We start from the raw sequence: 23,330 nt of genomic DNA on the forward strand, positions 1-23,330 counted from the left end.
ACAGTGTACAGCTCAACAGTGTCCTGGTGTGCAATATTGCAGGAGTATCAGGGACGACCAGAAGAAGCTGTAGGAGTTCAAACACAGGTTTTCCAAATGTCATTCAAGATTAAATTCTAGGTAAGGCTTAAAAGCCGCTTCGAGTGATTTAGTCAATGATTTTGGTGAGGGTGGGGTGAGTTGGACAAAGGTTCAACAGAAGGGATAAAATTATAATGGGTTTACCTTAGAAATAACCCTAGCTAGGGTTTAAAAGCTCTTTCTAGTGACTCAGTCAATAACTTACAGGTTGGGGCGAGCTAGAACAAGGGTTCAACTGGTAGAATGATGTTATTAGTGGATTTAACTCAAAAATAATCCCTAGCTTGGGCTTAAAAGCTCCATCTAGTGAGTGCAAACTTGGAGTTGGCTGTACTTGTTTGACTTGGATAAGACATTGGTTCAACGGATCAAGAGATGACCAAAGATGGGACGAAACAGAAAGTACCTGACAAGTGCAGGGGTGTGCAATGTTGTGTGAGTACGGGGGGCCCCAAAGGGAACTCTAGGACAACTGCCACAGGTTTTCTAGATGACATTCCTTACCCTGGAAGTGACTGGTGAACTGACCCAGTGGTGACCCCTGCCTAGAATTTTAAAAGTCCTTGAGGTGTGGACCAGGACCCTGACCACAGCTGTCCACCCCCCTTTGCTCCCATGTGGTGTCCACACTCCCTGCTCTCCATAAATCCCCACTGGCATTTCCCTTCTATCGGCTAGCTCGAGAAATAAATTACTGTTCCAGATGCCCCCCCACACCCTTCTACCCAACACAGTTGCAGTCATCTCGATCTATCAGAGCCCGTCCATTCCTTTTTAAACTTGTCACTTTCAATTTGATTGTTTTGAGGCGCCTATAACGTCTGGCTTCATTAAGCAGAAAGAAGCAATTGCCTCCATAACAAACAGGCATGCAACTGGCCGGCGTGACCGGAGTACAGATTGCGCCTGGCACACCTGCATACTTTTTTCAGTTCCTGCATTCTGTTTGGTGGTCTTGGCAGCCTCATTCTTTTGCAGTTTAACAAAATGTGGAAGACCTCCTCATCATGTGTATTACTGCAACTCCAGGAGGGATGGTTTGGAATCCACAGAGAAGTCCACTACCTGTTAATGACACCACCAGGAAGACTTCATGTGATGACTAAACAGCATATCTGCAGTAGTCTCCTAGACGGGTCTCACAATGGAGTGGACACAAAGGGTGTTGCCCAATCTTTGCACTGCTGTCTCACTTTCTAATGGTCCCCCTAACCCAGAATCGAACCAGTCATTCATTGTGATGCCTCACTGAAGGTTATACTTCCATGAGCCCTTGCAAAACACACTGATGTTCAGAGGGGGCATGTGAAGAGGAAGGAGGAACCCCAAAGAATAAGCTTTGTGGCCCCAAATCAGTGATCTACAAGAGTTGTTTGAAAAAAGAGATTCTATTGAAATGTTAGTGTAATTCTGCCTCAGGACACCAGATGGAGAAAAGTCTTTATATTGTACCTGGTGGAAGCCATTCAGACTGTAGGAGAAGGTGCAGCAGTTCCGCATGACAATTGCACCATGAAAGGCACGGTTATAAGGTTATGGTTTGCTTTGAGAACAACTCAGTACCAGTGATCACTGAAAAAAGGCACTATATAAAATATATTTGGATTGGTTTCCTAAAGGCTTGTTAACTGTTCTCCTTACAAAGTCAAGCATAGGGTGGCACAGTGGTTTTGACTGCTACCTTGTTTACTTGGTGTCCTGGGTTTGGGTCCCATGCTTAGTTATTGTTTATGTTGAGTTTGCTTATTTCTGTACTAGCCAAATTACATGTCAAAGATGAGTAATAGAATACACTTAAAAACACTGGATATCTCTTGCCCCTCATGTACCTTCAGTGCCCTTCTTCTGTACCAGCCTGTGTCTGAATCACTCTTGAACGGTACTCTTCCTGTCAAGCACATTCCCATAAAACCTTCTTCTCAGACTCTGTCATTTGGAGGCACTTTGCTCACCTCCTGTCTACTTTTCATGCTTCCTGTCTTTGAAGGTGACTCTCAGCATACCTCCTAGAGTTTAATTCCTCCGTGTGTGGTTCAGCCTCTTTTCTCTAGCAAATGATCGTCTCACCAAACCCAAATGATCCAATCAAACCAAAGCCAAACTGACCAATCAGATTCGTCTGAGAGACACACATAAACTTAATGTTTTACTCTGTCCATCTATTTATCTATATCTGAAATGATAGACTATCATGGATGGACTGGATTCTTGACTGGGAAGGCTCCTATTCCTTTTCCTAGTTGGGAGCCTGACATAAAAGGATAGAAAGGGAATGGCCACCTTCCAATGCCATGTGTTCCCCTGTATACTGGGTGGCATCACCCCCTTGATGCAGTTTGCTGTTAGGAGAAGACTTCTCTGTCAGGTGAAAGTTGTGCATGACCTGGAAGTGCTTTCTCCAGAAATAGTTCCATATCTGACATAAAGAAAGCCACTCCACCTCACCCATGGAGGTGTGGAGAAAGACAAAACTCGCTTGGAGAAGAGTGGAGGAGAAAAAGAAAGAGAGAAAAAGAACTGTAGGGTGGATTAAAATGGAGAACAAGCCAATTTGAAAAGGTACTTTGATGAATAGGGGGAGACACGGTGGCGTAGTGGTAGTGCTGCAGCCTTGCAGTTAGGAGACCCGGGTTTGCTTCCCGGGTCCTCCCTGCGTGGAGTTTGAATGTTCTCCCCATGTCTGCGTGGGTTTTCTCCGGGTACTCTGATTTCCTCCCACAGTCCAAAGACAAGCAAGTTTCTGCCCGGGGTTTGTTTCCTGCCTTTTGCCCTGTGTTGGCTGAGATTGGCTCCAGCAGACCCCCGTGATCCTGTAGTTGGGATGTAGCAGGTTGGATAATGGATGGATGGACTTTGATGAATAAAGAAATATTTATTTGAACCCGGGACTTGCGTTGCTGAAGTTGTGTCAGGGTTTTGGTGCCTTAATGATCACAGGTAGCATAGCTGGCAAGATTTCCTGGTTATCTACTTGGCAGGAATCTGCAATTATAAATTTACTGTGCCAAAAACCCTTAAGATGCAGCGTTGCACTATGATTGTTAAATGTGGTTGTTACCTGCTGAAAATGGGAAGAAAAAACACCAAGAATAGTGGAAAGCCCACAGAGGGAAGGCAGCCTTAGATGTATTCTGTTTAATAAAAAGAAGGCAATTGAACCCAATGATGTTGTTCATGTGCTTGTGCCAAGGGTTTGGGGCTCTGATACATCTAAGAAAGCACACTACATATATACTGTACACTGTATACGTATGTGTGTGTGTGACAACTATGAACAGCACTACATGAAATAAAAAGTGACATTTCCGAGGCTTTTTTACATTTGGCACATTTGAAGAATGACCCCAGTGAAAGACATTATATAAAATATGGTTGTAGAGCATCTTTGGATTGTCCTTGTAAGGTGATATGAAATTGTAATACTATTTAAGGACTTTGTGCAAATCCTCAATTTAAAAGTTACTATATAACATAAGAGCAGAATGCCTATCTGAAGATCTTTGGATCGACAGCAGATTATGCGTATCATTCTGTCATCTCCTCACAAGTGTTTTACTTTTACCTTGGTGAATGGGGAGAATGAGGTGTGGGCTGAGGGCTGGCTGTTCTGGCATTGTATGCTGCACATAATGGCATCCTAGAAGGGGTACCCAGGCTAGAATAAAGCGCTGGTGCAGTCACTAAATACATTTTCCAGGTGGAAACCTTTTGATTTGAGTGAGACTGGCCACACTGTCTGGGCCACCTGGTCACAAGGTGCTATTTGTGGAATCTCAGCACCAGTCCTGGATTTATTTGTGGGCCTTGGTGTAGGCAGGGCAGTGCTGGATGGGGCAGTACCTGTCATGGGCTGAAGTTGGTCCTTTGGTAGGACAGGATAGTGCTTGCTTTGGAGTGGGGTGGAGTCAACAAGTTGGACAGCCTTCGAGTTTTGATTAGCTGTCATTTTACCTCCGCCCCTTGGACTGCCTAGGTAGGGATAACCTTATCAGGAGCACATGGCTGTGAGGGTCACCATGCTGTAATGTCAGACTTTCTTTTGTTAGCTTTAATACACACAGTTCAGTTACTGTGGCAATGTAGTACATATACCACTGGCATGCTCATTTGTAATGCGTCGGTAGGTGCACAGTGTGCCCTGTAGCACCATCCCTTTGAGAACTTTATTATTTAATACTTCAGGCAGTGGTGTTTAACACAAACTTTAAACTAGACAAACACCATACAGATGAAAAGTGGACAGAAAGGCGCTATAATTAACAAAAAAGCCAGGAGGTCATATTATGATGGAATCTCATTAAGAAGAGAGCAACCTCATGAAAAGTGTGGTAAGTAAAGGTCAGCGTTTCCTTTGAGTGAAAAACGTGTTGCAATCAATACAATTATATAAAAAGGTACATGTGGTGCTGTCTCTGTTTTGTTATGACAGGTGCTATAAAATACAAAAATTTGGAAGGCACTTTGTGAAAGGGGCATAATGGCAGAAAAAAAGTGTTCTGCTCTGCACTAGCAAATGAGATGCACAAAATATTCACCAAATGCTTTCAACTAAAAGGGCATTTTTATGAGTTTCTAAAAAGAAAGGCACTGTATACGCTACAAATGAATGCAAAGGCCTCTGCAAAGGGATCAACACAAAACAGAACTAGTGGGACATGCAACATTAGATTTATTATGCAGAATACAAATAATGGAAAAGTAAATTGTGAGATGATTTGTATAAGGTGCTATAAAAAATTAAAAATAGTAATCTGCAAAATTTGGCTGAGATTAATTCTAGTGTGAATTTACACACACACACATATTCACTTTTATATATTCAATGAATTTCTTGTGAATTGCCGTCTGCTTTGATTCTACTCAATGCCTGACATGGGGCTGGGTCATGAGGTGTTGTGATGTCAGTTCTCTGCCAGTCTCACCCACATGCAACTCAGCTTCAGTTTTAATTATCTAAGAAGATGGCAGCCCCACCCAAACAATGAAACAAAAAATGGCGACTGTACCTCTTCATTGAGGATTTCCTGGCACTGAGAGTAATTCACTTTTATTGCCCACGTTCCATTCAGGAGACATTCCCTGTAGACGTTATCTGTGGGGTGGTGACATAAACATACAAAAGGTCAGAAAAATCATAAAACACCACAGTCTGCAATAGCTTATCTTCCATCACCCAAGCAAGCAGATGGCACCCTCCACAGACTGACAGAAGAAACTCGGAAAGACAGTCAGGGTTAGCGATGATGGGCTTCTCTTGGCGTTCACAGTCCTGCAACATATAATTGGGTTAAAATTGGAATTGTCCATCATGGCAGGGGAATGCATGTGAACAACTGGATTACCCTGGGGAAAGGTGCTATAAAAATAAAAAATCCTTCAATTCCATTATGGAGTCTCAGTATAGAAATACAACCAGAGAATGCCAAGCAGCTTGACCAAATATTAACTAATTGTTACAGTTCAGCTCAGCATAAACACAAGCAAAGGATCTCCATCCATCCCTAAATTTCCATATTCCAGTTTAGGATCATGGAGATATGGAGTCACAATGTGAGAATAAGTTCTGGACAGGGTGCTAGTCCTCTGCAGTGCCACTCAACCAAACCTGCTGTACCCAGACAGAACCCCACATAGGTCTGTGGAGAACATGGAAACTGACCAGTCCAGGACATAAATCCAGTGTCCTGGGGAGGACACCATGCCAACTGGCAAAGGGCACGTCCTGATGATTACCATTATCATGAGATGTGCACAGCGCCCACCCCCATACCCCACCCCAGTGTGAGATTAGTGTCTTATGCTGTGAAGCCATTATGACACAGAGTTTATTAAAATCTGGATAAAGCACACACAGAAATACTTGCTGACCTCAGCCATACAAATGGACCCAGTCCCCCCAGATGACCACAGGAGATCAAATCTACTGGCTTCAGTTGTTGTTAAACTCTCAATAACATGCCCAGTTGGGGTCAGGTATTGGTCATCATACTCCCATTACCCCATTGAAGAACCACACACACACACAAATGCATGGAATTCCATAGGGCAACCACAACAGCTAATGTCTTCTTGGTCTACCAGTTCCTCTCTGTTATAACCAGAGACCCTAACTCTGTATTGAGTGATGAGCACCATGATAAGCACTAACAACACCTTGCAGCTACCTGGGCTATTGAGGTCTTAAATGAGGTCCACTCCAAGTCCACATCTTCAGCCTGTCCAAGAACTAGGAGTCCTAGTCCACCCCACAGTCATTCTGGGCCTCCCAGGTGTGTCCAAGATCACACTGTCCATCTGAGGCAACTGACAGATCAGCCTGAGTGTCCCTAACATATGGCCCTTGATCAGATGACAGGCTGTAAAGTAGGCTTAAAGCACTCATGAACGATCACAATAGAAGATCCAATTCACATCCAAAAGGATCCAGTTGTCTACATCTAGCAATTTTCATCAATGCTTGCCCTATGAGAGACACCACACCTGACCCTCACCCTTCACACCACAAGGTGTCTTGAGGCTGAGACTGATTGCATTGTGTGCACCACCTGGTTATCTGGTCAGCTAGTGCTAGCTGGGGAATTTCAATTTTCAAGGGCCCTGAGTTGAACGGAGCCAGGATATGGTGGGGTAGGGCCAGTACTAGGATGAGGTTATGCCTGTTGTGGGGCAGGATGTGGCTGCAAATTGGAAGGCATCCTAATTTTGATTTTCTGTTATTCTTGCTCCTCCCCTTGGACTGCATAGTCAGTGCTAACCTCGTCAAGAGCTATGAGGGTCACCATCCCAAAATGTCAGACTTTCTTATGCTATCTTTAATACACATAATTCAATTACGGTGGGAGTGTAGTACATATGCCAGTGTACAATGTCCAAATTTTATCATTTTACATTTCAGGCTTTGGTGTTTTACACAAACATCAAGCAAGACAATCGCCATAAAGATGAAAACTAGACAGAAAAGCACTATAATTAATTTAAAAAAAAAAAAAAACCTTTAAATTATACAGTACTAGCCAACCCGCGGCGTACCATACGGCGCATAATCAGGCCGGTTTTTTAATGATTTTTAAGCACAGGGAGAAAATTAACAGCGGTAATGTAATAAATCAGCAAGAAAAGCAACATTGTAACCAACACACAATCGTCCGTGACTGAAAACTGGTGGACCGCCATCGTTCTTGTGCCCACCTCCAACTCGTCACTTGAGTCGTTGTCGTCTTTGCACAGTCCAGATGCAACTGTGACTCACGTAGACTTTCCGTGTTCCTGCAGGAGCATCTAAGAAGACGCATGTTTGTCGCGGATGCGAATTGCTGTATGTAGTGTGTAAAACAGTTTGCTATGGTGCACGTGGTCGTGCGTCGTAACCGAAAACTCGGTTTTTAAAGACTGCTTACTTCATTGTGTTTTAACCTCAGTTGTAAAGGATTGTTTTAAGGATCCCATGGGATACACCTCGCAAACCAGTTTACACGCTGCATATGGCGATTCACCTCCGCGAGAAACATGCCTCTATGAACAGTCAACGTGGCCTCTACGACAGACGAATATAAATGACGCCTTTTTTTCTGTGTTGTCGCGTCCGAGTTGGTGGGCGTGGCCCTGCGAGTTGTCGTTGTATCCAATGGTCTTGGAGTTGGTGGGCGTGGCTCCTTCTTGCGTGCGCCATAGGTGTCTTACTTGTCGGCGGCTTAGTGAATCCACGCCCCTTCTGGCGTGCTTTCCGTGGGTGTCTTGCCTTAGTGAATTATATATATATAGATTGTGAAAGTGTGATGGTACAGGTCTGACTCCAGGCTCCCTCTTTCAGATTTGGGAGCCTCTTGAACCCAGCACTGTTGATAACGTAACTGAATGAGCTGGTAGGTGGGTTGACAAAACACTCCAAGCAACGGGATCGTGCAAATTGCAAAAGTGCTTTTTATTAAACAAAAATCAAAAGAGTGTTTAAATAAATAGTGCAGTGTTTTCCAAAACAATCCATAAATAAATAATTCATTAAAACATGTGCAAAAGGTGGAGGTTAAAGTCAACAAATATTCATTTAAAATAAGGTAAAAATCCACTGGCAGGAACTGTTCTTGTTTTAAAATCCTGGTGTCTTTTTCCTTCATTTAACTGGCGGCTCCTCTGCTAATCCCTCCCAGGCCTTGCAGCAGAGGAGTTACCCTATCTGCAGACGCAGCTGACCTTCTGCATGTCCGGTTGCCTTCCGTCCCATAGCTATGTACAGGCTCCCTTGCTGGACCAAGACTCGGGTCCCCAGGGACCAGGGTGCTCATGCCGGGGCTCCCCCTACCAGCCTCCACGACCCCTGCTGCTTTCCGAGCCATTCACCTTCCTGGTTGCTCCTGTTTCTCGGAACTACTCAGCTGGAGTGACCACCTCAAACTGCACCCCCTCAAAAGAGCGTCGGCCACACACTCATTCTCAGGGGCTCCTTTCCCAGCTGTCTGCATTCTCCTGCTCTCTTTCTCTTGTTCCCGCACCGGTTCTTTTCTCCTCCTGCCTTCTTTCTAACCTCTGTCTCAGTCTTTTTCTTTCTCTCCCCCTCAAACTCGCACTCCTCCCTTTTAAAATGGGGACGTGGCACAGGTGTCACAGGCGATTCGGTACCTGTGCACTTAAATGTGGGACTGCCCACATCACGCACGGGAACCGCTCTTGCCATGCCACCACGCCCCCCTCATCAAAGCCGCGAGTGTGACGATTATTTATTTAAAAATGCCAATCAGCCACAGACCTCACTTTACCAGAGAAACAGTCTCACTAAGAAGACGGCATCCTAATGAAAAGTGTGGTAGGTAACTGTCAGTGTTTACTTTGAGTGAAAAAAATGTTACCATAAATACATAACAGCATTGTTATGAAAGGTGATATAAAAATACAAACAGGTGGAAAGCACTTCATGAAAGGCACTATATAGAATAAAGTCAGAAGGATGGTTCTGCTCTGCGCCAACTAATGTGCAACACAAAATATCCAATTAAAAGCTATTTGTCATGAGTTTCTGGAAGGAAAGGCGCTGTATAAATTACAAATGGGTGCAAAGACATGCACAACAGGACTGATGGAAATGTAGTTGGTGTGGAATATGCAGTATGGGAACTGCTACACAGAAAACAAATGTAGGGAGTTTAACTTGTGAGCCTCTTTGTGTAAGGTGCTATAAAAGTTCTCTCAGCAGAACGTTGGGATTTGTACGGCAAATAAATCAGCAAAGTCCCAGAGAAACTGATGGGATAGCATGAACAATTTGAACTGATGGCTCATAAAGAAAAGTTAGCAGCGCCTGAGCCAGTTGATATGTCAGCAAGTCTTCAGGCCAGTATGGAGGACAGTGGTGGGACACCACAGTGAAGAGGAGGCAAACAACATGCCTGTTTAAATAAGGCGCTCACAACCAGAAGATTTAGGAATAATAAACTGTCAAATGAAGGACCTGTAACAATGACCTCAATCCCGCCTTCACGGAGAGGAAAACTCCTGGGGGACAGAAGAGCTGGACAAGGAAAGCCCATAAAGACGGCAGTGGTGGTGCATTCATAAATCAATAAGTTAATCGTGCTGCGTTGGCTTCAAGTGTGCCCCTCCAGCAGCAATGGAACTCTCAGGCCCTTGGGATACTGAGCAGTTACTCAAAATACATCATTTGGGAAGATTTACAAGTTCTGTCTCCTGGAGGAGACGATTGTTAAAGCATTCATTGGCTTTGAGGGACACAAGGTGCTGGTGAACAAAATAAAAATGACCACCCGAGACGGCAACAACCTGCTTTGTGGTGGCAGTGAAATAAAGCAGAGCAATACCTGCCAGAGCAGTGGCATTGTGGATAATATGCTAATTGGTGTAGTGTGTGTGTGCTTTTTTATAGTGCCTTTCATATTAATATTTATGTATATATACCGATTATGTAGTTTATCACATTTATATTTCTGTTGATTAAATGGTGCCTTTCATATTGATATAAATCTAATAATCACAGTTTCTTTAATATCTAACTAACTGGCCGTATATAGTGTATTTCATATCTATCATTTAATATAGTGCTTTTAATAATAAATATTGTGATGGAACTTGTGATGGAGCTCCAAACCCCAAACACAATAACACAATACAGTGCCAGGTTCAAATCAAAGGGTGTATATTCAACACAATATCTTCAAAAGTAACCAAGCACACTGCCCTCTCCCAGTCAAGTGTTGCTCTCTACCCTGCCAGCTCTGACTCACCTAGATAAGTGTGTGCTGTCCCCTTTATTCTGGACCCAGGAGTACGTCTGGTGCCAGGGCCGCTGCCTGTTGGAAGTAATTCTGGGTCATATGCAGCGAACCTCTTGTGGCACCCAGAGACCCCAGCATGGCTGTTCTGCAGGACTACATCTCCCAGCATGCTTTATTGGTTTCCTACTGGGTACCAATATCTGGGACCTCTGCAATTTAGTGTCCTGGGGGATAAAGAGTCCCCAGCATCATCTTCTTTCAGTGGGCCATTTGTCCATCCACTCTGGCCATCTCTTCTGGGTCTGGAAACCTTTCTCTTCTCTACTTGTCTGCCTACTAGAAGCCTCCTGTCCGTTTAAGGAACCATCCCCTCTTCTAATCGGGATTCCCATCCAAGCCATGTGGCATTTACAATATTTATGTATAGTGCTGATTATATAGTATCTTTCACATTTGTCCTTCTATTTATTATATAGTGCCATTCACATCCACCTACCTATTTCTTGTATAGTGTGTTTTGTATCTATCATTTTTATAGTTCCTTTACTTATCAATATATATCTATTGATTATGTAGTGTCTTTAATGATTATCTATCTGTTAATTCTATAGTGCCTTTCACATCTACTTATTGTACTGTGTATTTCACATCTACCATTTTATATATTGCCTTTGTTTATGATATATCTATTGATCATATACTGTCTTTCACATCTATCATATATAGTGTTTTCATATCTTTCATTTTGTTTAGCACTTTTTATATTAATATATATCTATTTATTATATAGTGTTTTTAACATTTATCCATTTGTTGATTATATAGTGTCTTTCAATTTGATCTGTCAATTAATTATATAGTCTTTTTCATATCTATCTATCTACTGGCTAATTATATAATATATTTCATATTATTTGCCTATTACATAGATAGACGTCAGATAGATATAGATATATAGATATCTGGCTATCTATCTATGATATAGTGCCTTTTATGTCTATTTGTTTTATCTATTTATTGTATTGTATAGCACCATTCATATCTCTGTATCTATCGATCTGTAATATAGGGCCCTTTACGTTTATTGATTGTATCTATGTATGTATTGTACAGCTGCATTCATTTTATCTGTTTACATATCCATCTCTCCTGTGCTGTGCTGTGGTGCATACCTTAATCACTATCCCACCATGGTGCCCAATCTAAATCACACAATATCCACCCATCCATTTTCTTAACCCGCTTGTCTAGGACCACGGGAGACTATCCCAGCAGCCATCGGGTGCAAGGCAGCAACAATCCCTGTATTTCTTTTTCCTTCATCCTAAACAGATAACCCATTCAAATCGATCAGACCAAATGCCAATGGCAGTTTCAGCAGTCTCCCTGGTTAGCTTTTCTCGCACTTCTGCCGTTTCTTTCTGGGCATCTCACTAAGACGCTTAACTCTTTCATCTTTTTTAAATAAATTGTGTTTCATGGCTGGTTAAAACTGTTTGACATTGGCGCTATATAGCGTAAGGGCGATTTCATGGATTCCGCCCTCAGCTTCATTAAATGCGTTTTCTGGTAAGTAGATGGAGGGATGTTTCGTTTGTGCCCTGCATTCCTACCCAATTCGATTATAATGCTAGAAAATACTTAATTATCTAGCCGGAGGGTGCAATCTGGGGCTTTACCAAGCGCTTTCGGACGCTATTTTTAGAAGTCATTGCTCATCATTGCCCAGCTTAGATAAATCATCGGGGAGGTGCGCTTAATTGGACGCGAGCGAGGCTGCCGTGCGGCCCTGCGCAATGAGAGCGCGCATTCCTGCTGCATTAAGGGCTTCGGCTGGCCTGATCCCTCAGCATCGTTCCTTGTCCAGAATATCTGACCTTGCGCCGTTCTCATCTTTCTAACTCTGTCATCACGCGGCAAGACTTCTGTGAGCTGATATTGATTTTTGTTTGATCTGTAAAAGAACTAAATCTGAAGCCGAGGCGAGGTCAAACGATGATAAATAAGGAAATTTAAGGAGAGCTGGCAACCCAGGAGCTCCACGTCCTTGACTTTGTGTGAATGCCCAGTGGGCCCATCGAGTCAGGAATGGCACCTGAGTAGAGGGCCCTTCTGGAGATGGGGGTCACTTTAATGAGTGAATGAATGATATGGGAGCCAATTTGATTCATTCATTTATAGTTTCATTCAAATAGGCACTTCACAAGCTGTTAGTTGTGCGGTTAGCAAACAGTCGATATATTCATTCATTCAACTCTAATCAATCAATCCGTTCTTATTTTACTACCAATTAATAAAAGTATCTGCTTTCATACAGTTATTTTTTTGAAAAGATTAACAATGTCAGTTTAATTCGTTCATTCATAATCAACGATAACATTTTTAACGATCATCCATTTAAATATTAAGCACCCCTGAATGATTAATCATGCCAATGTACATCCATTTCATAACAATCAATCAAATATTCTTATGAACTGATGAATGATACCAGTGCAAATCTCATTCAATCTGTCATTCATAATCAGTTCATCAATAAAGTAACTGCTCATCATGTTATTAACCAATCACACACTGCTCATTCATTTATCCATTACTAATCAATCTGTTATTATCAATACATTAATTAATGTATATATAATAATAATAACAATAATAATTAGGTTATCATCTAAACAATCAAGAAACCAGTACATTATTTTCTTTTTAATGTGTTAATTAATTCATAATTCAATATATAAATGACTAAATCAAGCAAAATCCATCAATTAATAAATAATATTGGACTGACTTATAATTGTTTATCAATCAACAAATAATTTATTATATCAATTATTAATTATTTTATTACCAAATTTTTCTATCATTTATTCATGCATTCATTTATCACTGGTATTGTCAATTCATTCAGTCGTTCAGAATGAATCAACTGTTAATTATGCTCTTACCAATCAATAGCTTCATCATTTATCTATCCTCACATGAATTCATTTATTGTTATTCAGTCTGACAGTTGTAGCTTTATTATCAATACCAATCAACCAACCAACCAAGTACTTTGACTACTTCTTATCAATGTGTTCAGTTAATCAAAATGAAGCACTATTCATTTATATCAGCCAATCAAAGGTCAGTCTACAAATTATTTTGTTAACTAATTCATTTATTATTTTAATATCAATTCCTTCTTTCACTCATGCATTCATCTATTAATAATTGATGGCACTGACATTTTTTTCCTTCATTCATTCAGTCACTCAGACTTAATCAAATTAATTGTTTTTATCAAGCAATAACACTCATTATTTCATTTTCAGTCACTTTATTGAGCTAGCATATCAAGCCCTTCATTTACTGATTTATTCATTCACTGTTATCAACCAGTCAGTTCATTCATACATTCTGTTGTTGGCACAAGTCCCTCTACGAGTTGATATATACGTAATGATGATGATGATGATGGCCAGTGGTCAGTACTTGACAGGCCCTCAGTGTTCATTACAAACATGGAGGAGCTGGGCATTGTATGGAAACTCAAGAAAAGTGCTTAGCCCTGAGTGTAAAACAGCTCTTAATGACAGATGATGACCAAATAGAGTGAGGCCACAGAGTCTATCAGCAGAGCCCTGCAGTCTGAACAAGGAAATCCCCTTTTATTTTAAGCATCTCTGCAGAAGACATTATATGAATATTTATGTAGTGTTTATACTTTAACTACAGTGTGCTTACTGCATAAAACAAGACCACCCAGCAGTGGTAGGCAGCCACAGCCAGCATTAGGAAGCTCCTTATTTTTACAATGCCTTGAAATGCAAGTCTTTATGTTTACCGTGTCTTCAAATGTATACAGAACCCTTAATTTTTTCACATTTTCTTAAGTTGCTGCCTTGTGCTAAAATCATCCATCCATCTATCCATTATCCAACCCGCTACATCCTAAACAGAGTCACGGGGGCCTGCTGGAACCAATCCCAGCCAACACAGGACAAAGCAGGAAACAAACCCTGGGCAGGGTGCCAGCCCACCGCAGGACACACACACACACCAAGCACACACTAGAGACAATTTAGGATCGCCAAAGCACCTAACCTGCATGTCTTTGAACTGTAGGAGGAAACCAGAGCACGAGGAGGAAACCCACGCAGACACGGGGAGAACATGCAAACACCACGCACGGAGGACCCAGGAAGTGAACCCGGGTCCCCTAACTGCCGCCCGTGCTAAAATCATTTAAATTCATTTTCTCCTCATAAAGTAACACTCAATACCTCAGAATGACAAAGTGAAAACTGAATTTTAGGAATGATTGCAAAACTGTTAAAATAAAAAACGGAAATTTCACATTGACTTCAGTATTCCGAGATCCTTGCTATTACACTTGACATTTGGCTCAAGTGCATCCTATTCTGTTGGTCATCATTGAGATGTTTGGAGTCCACCTGTGATTAATTCAGTTGATTGGACAGATTAGTAAAGCGTAATCCCTAAAAAACTGAATTGAACTTAATTGAAATAGACCATGCTGTGAAAGGGGTAATGGACTGTGTGCGGCTACCATTTTAATTCTAAGTCTGGTACAATATTCTCTCTCTTTTCACTTCACATCTACCATAATGGATCAGCACCCTGTCCAGGGTTTCTTCCTGCCCTACGCCCTATGCTTGCTGAGAGAGGCTCCAGCAGAGCCCTGTGACCCTGTTCCAGATTAAACAGGTTATAAAATGACTGACTGACTTCACATTGATCTATCATATACAGTAGTTGCATTTTCTATCTATCTGTTATGTAGAGCCTTTCACTTCATTTCTTTCTACCCATCTGTTATATTGTGTCTTTCACATTTGTCTATCTATTGTATTTTATAACCATCTATTTAATATTCAATATGGTGCCTTTCAGATTGTCTTTTTATCTCAGTCTTTATGCACTATTGCTCAATTCCAGACCTTCTATTGCCTTTCATGCCTACCTATCAGTTTCTTTCACTTTTAATTTTTATACAGTATAGTGCTTTTCATATCTGTCTATCTTTCTGTTATATACAGTAGTGTCTTTCACGTCTTTTTTACACAGTATAGTACCTTTCAGATATATCAATCTATAGCTTTTCACTTCATATACTGCATATCTATCTGTCTATCCATTATATAGTGCCTTTCACTTCACATCTACAGTATCTATTAGATGGTGCCCTTCATATCTCTCTATCGATCAATGCCAAAGTGGGCCATTGTTGCAGACACCGCTGGCAAGCCTGTGGAAGCCTTTCTTTTCATGTGCAGCGGAGCTCAAACTGAAGAGTCCCTCTGCGAAAATGAAACGCGCAAGCAGCCTGAAGCCCTGTTGCTTTCCACACCCCAAGCGGGATGCACCCCTGAGTTTACTTCCTGGGAGTCCAGTGTGAAGTTAGCGTATCCCAAGCTACAAGAACCATAGTAGTTTGCTTCAAAAAGACATTTAAAAAGTATTCATAGCGTCTTTCCTTGAACTTGCTGTGAATCCATCCATTTTCAAACCCACTTTTGAGCACTGGCAGAAGAAGCCGATACCATTTATCAGGGACTAATGCTGCATGGTGTATTGCTGTAAAATGTGCGCTATGAGATAAACAGATTGATTAGAAGAGTCAGCATTCAGCAAACATCAAAGGGGGTGTGTGTGTGACGTGTCCGTCAATAATATCCAGCTGGGTCCACAGGCTAAACTGGTGTATTGCGGGCTTCAGGAGAAGAATTTCTTTCAGAATGAGTGTCATTCGAGGTGCTGAGAGTGTGTCATTCACTCTAGAACGGCACAGCACTTGAAACGTGTGATCACTAGTGTTAGGAAGATGGATACAGTAATTAAAGGGTGTTTTAAAATATTGTTACCGGTTGGTTAAAGCAAAGAAAGAGATAATTGGGGGATTTTTTTTTTTTTTTTTTTAAACATTGTAACAACCCGGGAGTGTGTGAGATTGGGGAGTGGAATTAGCATTGTGACAATGCTGGAGGTAGCTGGCCCTAAAATGGATCATACGCGTCTCCTCCTTCTGCACGATGATCTGCAGCTGTAAGCGCTCAGGCTGACTTCTAGTGTGCCTAGGACCTTTGGTTCGGGAACATCAGAGGATTTATTCTCAGATCTATTGCGCCAAGCTCCTAATCTTTTTTTTTTTTCAGGAATGTACAAGAATAAAAATTGTAGAGACCCCCCGTAATACACTTTTAAAAATAACGGTCATTTAATGGCACTTTACTCGGTTGTGTGGTTCTTCACAGAACCACGGCTTGACAAAGAACCATTTTATACTCGGAAGGGTTCTTTGCATATGAAATTGGTTCTTTGGGTTTTGAAATTTTAATATGTGGACAAAACATACATCTTTAATGTACAGTGGGCTACCTATCATAATACTGAGAGATCATGGAAGCCTGAACTTAGAGTTTGTTATTGTGCATGAGAGTCTTTTAACAATTAGGAACCCACTGGTATTTCACAAATGTGTTATCTATGCATTTTCTTAAGCCGCGTATCCAGGGTAGTGTCGCAGGGCAGCTGGAGTATATATCCTAGGAATCACTGGCGCAAGTGTTATTCTCAGTTAATGGTTACATATGAAACCTGGCACAGCTCTAAATCGGGGCTTCTTAAACTATGGGTCGCAACTCCATGTTGCATTTAATATAAATGGGTCGTGAATGGTTCGATTTCATTAGACAATTGATGATTCTCCTCGATCCACCAAAGGACACCCTCATTCCCCACCCAACTACGAGACGATCACTGGCAATTTTTCAAGGGGGACAAGCTCTCCCTGATGATCAAAGGGAGACCCCAACAGCTGGCAGCGAATCCTAAAACCCCATGATTGGAAGCGATTCTCCAAGACAGATGCCACCCCCGCCAACAGTTCTTCAAGAGGGGATGGCATGACGATCGTTCGTGAATCTCCTAAAGGGACGCCCCACCCCACCCCTTTGTGACGATTGTCACTAAGGAGGACAAGATTGAGTTGCAGAATCCCAGCTCTAAATAAATATAAAGGTTTCTTCTAACAACTCCATGCAGAATGCTCCTTTAGGAACTGAAAATGGTTCCCTATTGCTCCGAAGAACTGTTGTGGCACCTTTATTTTTAAGAGTGTATTTTTGGGAAGGAAGGTGCAGCAGGACAAAGGGGTTGTTGCAAAAATGGTTTACTTTCAACAGTTCAAAAAAAATTAATGAAATTACACAGGAACTATTTACAGCTAAGAATATTCCTCTCATTGTTATGGCCATGAGAGACACCTTGGCTACCCCGTTTTTCAGACTGCTTCGTTTTCAGTTCTCCCTCCCTCCGTTCTTTTTTCTTGTAACACCTTCTGCCACACCTTTTCTTGTAAATTTCCCAAAATCCCCCAAAAAAGGTCAAGGTCCACCCCTTTTCTTCCTCTCAACACTCCTAGACCAGAGCCCTCTGAGTTGCTCTGTGCCTCCTTCGCCAGACCCAAAAGTCTCTCAGTTGCCAGGCTTCAATCTGGCTGAGATGCTATAGTACCGTTAAGCCCCTCATCTTCTATCCTCTTTAATTGAGCCCTTGATAATAGTGCAAAAGGACATTGGGGAAACCAGCCTTTGAATTTGTGTACTGAGTAGATGGTTGCGCAGCTTCAAGGAAGACAATCCTCAAGCTCTTCGATTTTTACCGAGTAATCTGGGTAAGACTGCACGCAACAGTCGCAGAGGGGGCTAAGACCCCGATCTCTTCAGATGTTAACGAAACGCCAGCTGACTTGATCTGTGTCTATACATCGCTGGGTCTGCTTCACACCCTTACCTGGGGTCAGGGCAACACCACCTGCCACATTTTACTCTGTGAGCCGAGCTATCTGAGGCAGGACGACATCCACACGCTTAAGACAGTGGGCTTTAACAATTGGGAGAAGTGCTTAACGTACAGGGTGTTATCAGAGAAATTCTCTCCCCACCCCCCCAGGAACTCTTCACTTTTTATTTGTTAAGAAATTTGTGCAATCTTCTAAAATCTTGTTTTCACTTTTCCATGCTTGGGTATGTAGTGATGCACAATGAAGGATTTTAGCATACTGGGTGCAGCTGGCTTTAGCACTTATTATGGACTTACCGGTAACAGCGGACTGCACGATAAAGTGCGGTGAATCCACTTGACTTGATCATTCCTAGTTCTTCTCCTCGTTCTCTGTACGTTTATCATTCGTTTGCTCAGAGGTTGATGTGCTTGCTGCTTCCTGAGCAGCTCTTCTTTTCTCCACCCTAGCGGCCCGCTGCATCTCTTTGTTCGTCAGCATCTTTTCACGTTAAAACTGATTAAGTCAGTGTTTGTGTTGCATTTACTTAGTACATTTTCCTTAATGTTTCACTTAAGCTGGCACTTAAGTTTTCAATCTGCCTCAAAAATGATTTAAGATATGAAGAGGTAAGGGAAGTGACGGTGAATGTGGTGGCCGCTGTCGAGAGTTGATTCAACAATAAAATAAAATAAAAATAAAAAGAGGAATAACCTTAGTGGATAGTAGATGTCCTGTAGTGTATATGTACCAAATTTCAGGTCAATAGGTCAAATGGTTTGCGAGCTACAGGTGATTTAAAATCCTGGACATCCAAATGAACAGCCACGGTAGCGTATTATAGAAGAAGATTAGTCCCCCTCTGATATGTCGGTAGTCTTAAAAGTATGTTGGATTTTCACGCAGTCGAAGAGCGAGGATTGGGTTTTTACAGGTCCACCATGGAGTTTTGTTAAGTCAGAGAGCGGGTATTGCCGTCTATACATAGCAGACCTCAGACCCAGAGGAAGGGGTAGGGTTATATGCCAAAGATCAGTGGATAAAGTCCAGAAAGCTAGTCCCCCCCATGAAGCCACAGGCTGCAACATAACAAAATGAGGTGCAGTGGGTGGGTACCTACGGGCGACTCTTCCTAGAGTACCTGCACCTTTTTACCCCCTGTAACTTGGTTCCACTTCAAGCACTGTTAAAATGTTAAAAAAAAAAATTAAGGTGAAGGTGTCTGAATACTTCATGAATTCACTGGATGGAATTAGGAAATGGCAAGAGAATAACCATTTCAAGTAAGGAACGTTTCCATGAAATCTTAAAAATGAAGGTGCCAGAGCGGTTCTTCAGATGGATGTCTAACGGGAATCATTTTTGGTTATCAAAAGTCCCATCCACATGAAGGTTCCAGAAAGGATTTTTTTTTATTTATTTAGATCTGTAACAGGCTACATACAGTAAATGAACATGAGAAAAATAGTAACAGATTTGTGAATACTAATGGAACATGATTTTTAAAGGACTATCGCTGCAGTGGTAGCCAAGCAAACATTACAGATTTCTTACATATTAGGAAGCTTTTCACAGTACAAAGAGCCAACTTCATTTGCAAAGATGTAGTTCAACTTTGTAACGAACCATAAAATGCTATTAGAGAGCCATTATTTTTAAGAGTGTGGGGTGATTTAGCCAGCCTAAGGACCCCACCCTCCAGTAATGTAACGTCAAGCCAAATATTCCAGTATATCTCACCCCAATAACGCTGTTGTGGGAATACTGTTACTTGTTCAAATCTTGGGACATACCATGGTCCACCCACTATTTCAGACTCCGCCCCTAACCATTTTGAGCTGAGTAAGACTTCAGTTACCTTTACTGGAGTACACGGCGCTTGTAAAAGTGACGAGCAAAATAGTAACTCAACCTTTTCAAATCCGCTTAATATGCTTTGCGTGGAGCCGGAGAGTATACAGGCCTCACTTGGCTCATAGAAGGAAATGGACCTGGCACATTGAAGTGCCCACTCACACACACACCCACACTTAGGAATTTTTTTGAACTTACAGTTAATTTAAAGTGTTTGATATGTGGAAAGAAAAATGGATAACCGGTCCCAGAGGAAACCCCAGTTCCCCACAGAGAGAACAAACGTCCAGACACTGAATTTGAACACACTCTGTGCCACCCCACAAAACCATTGTCACAAATATGCATATTGTTTTCAGTACATAAACTTGAGAAGGTTTACCTTAATGACATGAGATATTTCAATACTGTGTATTTTGCTTGGTGCATTTCAAATAGCTTATAACATATCTGAACATTTCCAAATGTGTGGAGAGTGGGCAGAGTCTATCTCGGCATCAATGTATTAAACCTGTCGTCCATTACAATGCCCATTAATGGAGTACAACGACGTTTCAGACTCTGAGGCTGCTAAAAGGTTTGCAACCAATACTTGAATATGGCAGCGATGACACGTTTTTGAGAAAATCGGAGTCCTGTAGTGAACAAACATTCAAAAGAAAAATTGTGTTTACAGATATTTTCTTTTACATGATTTTGTAATTTAGCTAAGCTTTTAAATGAATCCAAAAAAGTCAAGTTTATATTAAACCCAACTTATACACGCATGATTCATCTGTGAATGTCTAATTCTTTAAGCTTAGCGTTTTTCCTGGCAACACCTGTTCAGGGCGAGGCCCCAATTCACGCAGATAAATCATAGATATATTTCTGCACAACAGGGTGGTACACTGGTGCAGTGATTAGCACTTTGGTCTCAAGGAGCCTTGCTCTCACTCATGCCTATGGGTTTTGCTCGATCTTACCATGCTTGCGTGGGGTTTCCCAAACTTTCGAAAAAAAACATAATTTAATGGACCCCATGTGAGTGAGTGTGCCCCGTGAGTGACTGGAGATGGACAGGGTTTATTCCTGCCTTGAGCCTGATGTTGCATGTTTAAAAATGTTATTCTTATGTCCACTAAGTTATGAATGAAAACATGTAATGATGTTAAGCTATTTAGTAGAAAGAATTAAGTCATCTCCGTGCACCTCGTCTTTTGCACGCTTGTTTTAACTGCATTTCAATGGAGCTGAGCGCCGTGGAGTTAAGTTAAGCTGTTCTGATGCACTTTTGTGAGCAGCTGGTGAAATGCCGGTTTTGGAGGGGGTCCAAGGGGTATTGTATTGTACCGCCCCACCTCATTCAAACACACACACACACAGAAGCGTCAACGTGATAAATGATAACGGCATCAGCAGGTAAGACGAGAGGGTGACTCCAAGGGTAGGAGCGATTTAAGAAACGGGAATCAGATTTGAATGCGGCTCGGAATGTCATTAACACTGAGCGCACTTTGTTTTTTTTTTTTTCTCATTAGAGCGAGTGTGGCATGCGGGCTTCTCATTGTTATAAAAGGAAAAAAAATGCCGATATGGTGTCGCTGCTGCCCCAAAATGATGACCTTGGCAGCACAGCCGAGCCGCTCTTCTGCTGTTTGAAGGCAGTCGTGCCGCTGCACTTTGGCGTAGGCGAGGGGTCACATCGACAAGCTGGCAGGAGGCACTCATCATTCCATTGTGGGTGTCTCTTGGCAGTTGGTGCTCGACATAGGAGACGTTTCCTTACGCTGCCCAAAGCATCTGCTCAACTGGCACGCTCAGATCCATTTTATTAAGATACAGCGCCTTCAGAAAGTATTTGGACCCCTTCATTTTTTACACATTTTGTTGGATTGCAGGCCTGTCCTAAAATCATTTCAATTCATTTTTCCCCATCAAGCAACACTCAGCACTCCAGAATGAGAAAGTGAAAATTGGATTTTAGGAATGTTTAGAAAGGTATTACATTTTTTTTAAAAAAAAGTACACAATTATTCAGGCCCTTTACTCAGTACTTCATTGAAGCGCCTTTGGAAACCATTCCAACTCAGACTCTTCTTGGGTTTGACATGATAAGCTCCACATGTGTGGATTTGAAGATAATCTGCCATTCTTCTCTGCGGATCCCTTCAAGCTCTGTCAGGTTGGATGGAGACTGTTGGAGGGAACTAGTTTCAGATCTGCAAATGAGATGTTAAACTGGGTTCAGGTCCACTTATGGTCATTCCCGTAGTTTTACCTAAACCGCTCTGCTGTTTTCTTCACTTTGTGTGTAGGGTCACTGAACCTTGGGCCTAGCAAAAGTTCACTTTTTGGGTGTGCTTTGCACAGCTCAGTTTTCCCTTAACCCTGACCAGCCTTCCAGTCCCTGATGTTATCACCATCATGCTTCACTGTGGGAATTGATGAGAGATCTCTGGTTTCTTCTGACGCTTAAAATTGAGGTCAGACTTGAGAATCTTGTTTCTCAGAATGTCCTTTAGGTGCCTTTTCACAAATTCCAAGTGGGCTTTCATGTGACATCTCGCTATCCTGCCAAAAAGCTCAGGTTGGTGGAGTGTTGAGGTAACGGCTGTCCTTCTGGAAGCTTGTCACCTATCCACACAGAGCTCAGCCCTAGTGACCACCGGATTTTTGGCCACTTCTCTTAACAAGGCCTTTCTCAAAAGACTGCGCAGTTTAACCCGGTGGTCAACTCTAGGAAGAGTTGTGGCTGTTTCAAACATCTTTCATTTAAGAATTACGGATGCCACTATGTGGCAGCACGGTGGTGCAGTGGGTAGTGCTCCTGCCTCACAGTTAGGAGACCCGGGTTCGCTTCCCGGGTCCTCCCTGCATGGAGTTTGCATGTTCTCCCTGTGTCTGTGTTTCCTCCGGGTATTCCGGTTTCCTCCCACAGTCCAAAGACGTGCATCTGCAATTCTAAATTGTCCCTAGTGTGTGTGCGTGCCCTGCGGTGGGATGGCGTCCTGCCTGGGGTTTGTTTCCTGCCTTGCGACCTATGTTGGCTGGGACTGGCTCCAGCAGACCCCCGTGACCTTATAGTTAGGATATAGTGGGTTGGATACTGGATAGGATGGATGGATGCCACTATGCTCATGGAAAACTTCAATGCTGCAGAAATTTTTTTGAGCCTTCTTCTGAGCTGTGCTTCAACAAGATCCTGTCTTTAAGCTCTGTAAAGGCTGCTCCACCAACTTTATGACTCGCTTTTTACTCCTCTGTGGCACCTTCTATAGAAAAGCACATGCCTTTCCTAATCAGTTCAATCAATTCAACTGACCACAGGTGGACTCCAAACATCTCATGGATGATCAATAGGTTGGCATACACCTGAGATAAAGTGTTGGTTCTGAATGCAT

At 42.2% G+C, this 23,330-nt stretch overlaps 1 protein-coding gene across 3 annotated transcripts in view; it reads right to left on the reverse strand.

Annotated features, from left to right (window-relative positions):
- The window catches only part of crhr1 (corticotropin releasing hormone receptor 1), a 225,861-nt gene that overhangs the window by 76,166 nt on the left and 126,365 nt on the right, over positions 1-23,330 (reverse strand). For all 3 annotated transcript variants that reach the window (XM_039740119.1, XM_039740118.1, XM_039740120.1), the window contains one exon: positions 5,088-5,173. In XM_039740119.1, coding sequence (XP_039596053.1) covers positions 5,088-5,173 — 86 coding nt within the window. The remainder of the gene's footprint in view (positions 1-5,087; positions 5,174-23,330) is intronic.

The sequence above is a fragment of the Polypterus senegalus genome, chromosome 17 (assembly GCF_016835505.1).
Source record: "Polypterus senegalus isolate Bchr_013 chromosome 17, ASM1683550v1, whole genome shotgun sequence".
NCBI lineage: Eukaryota > Metazoa > Chordata > Cladistia > Polypteriformes > Polypteridae > Polypterus > Polypterus senegalus.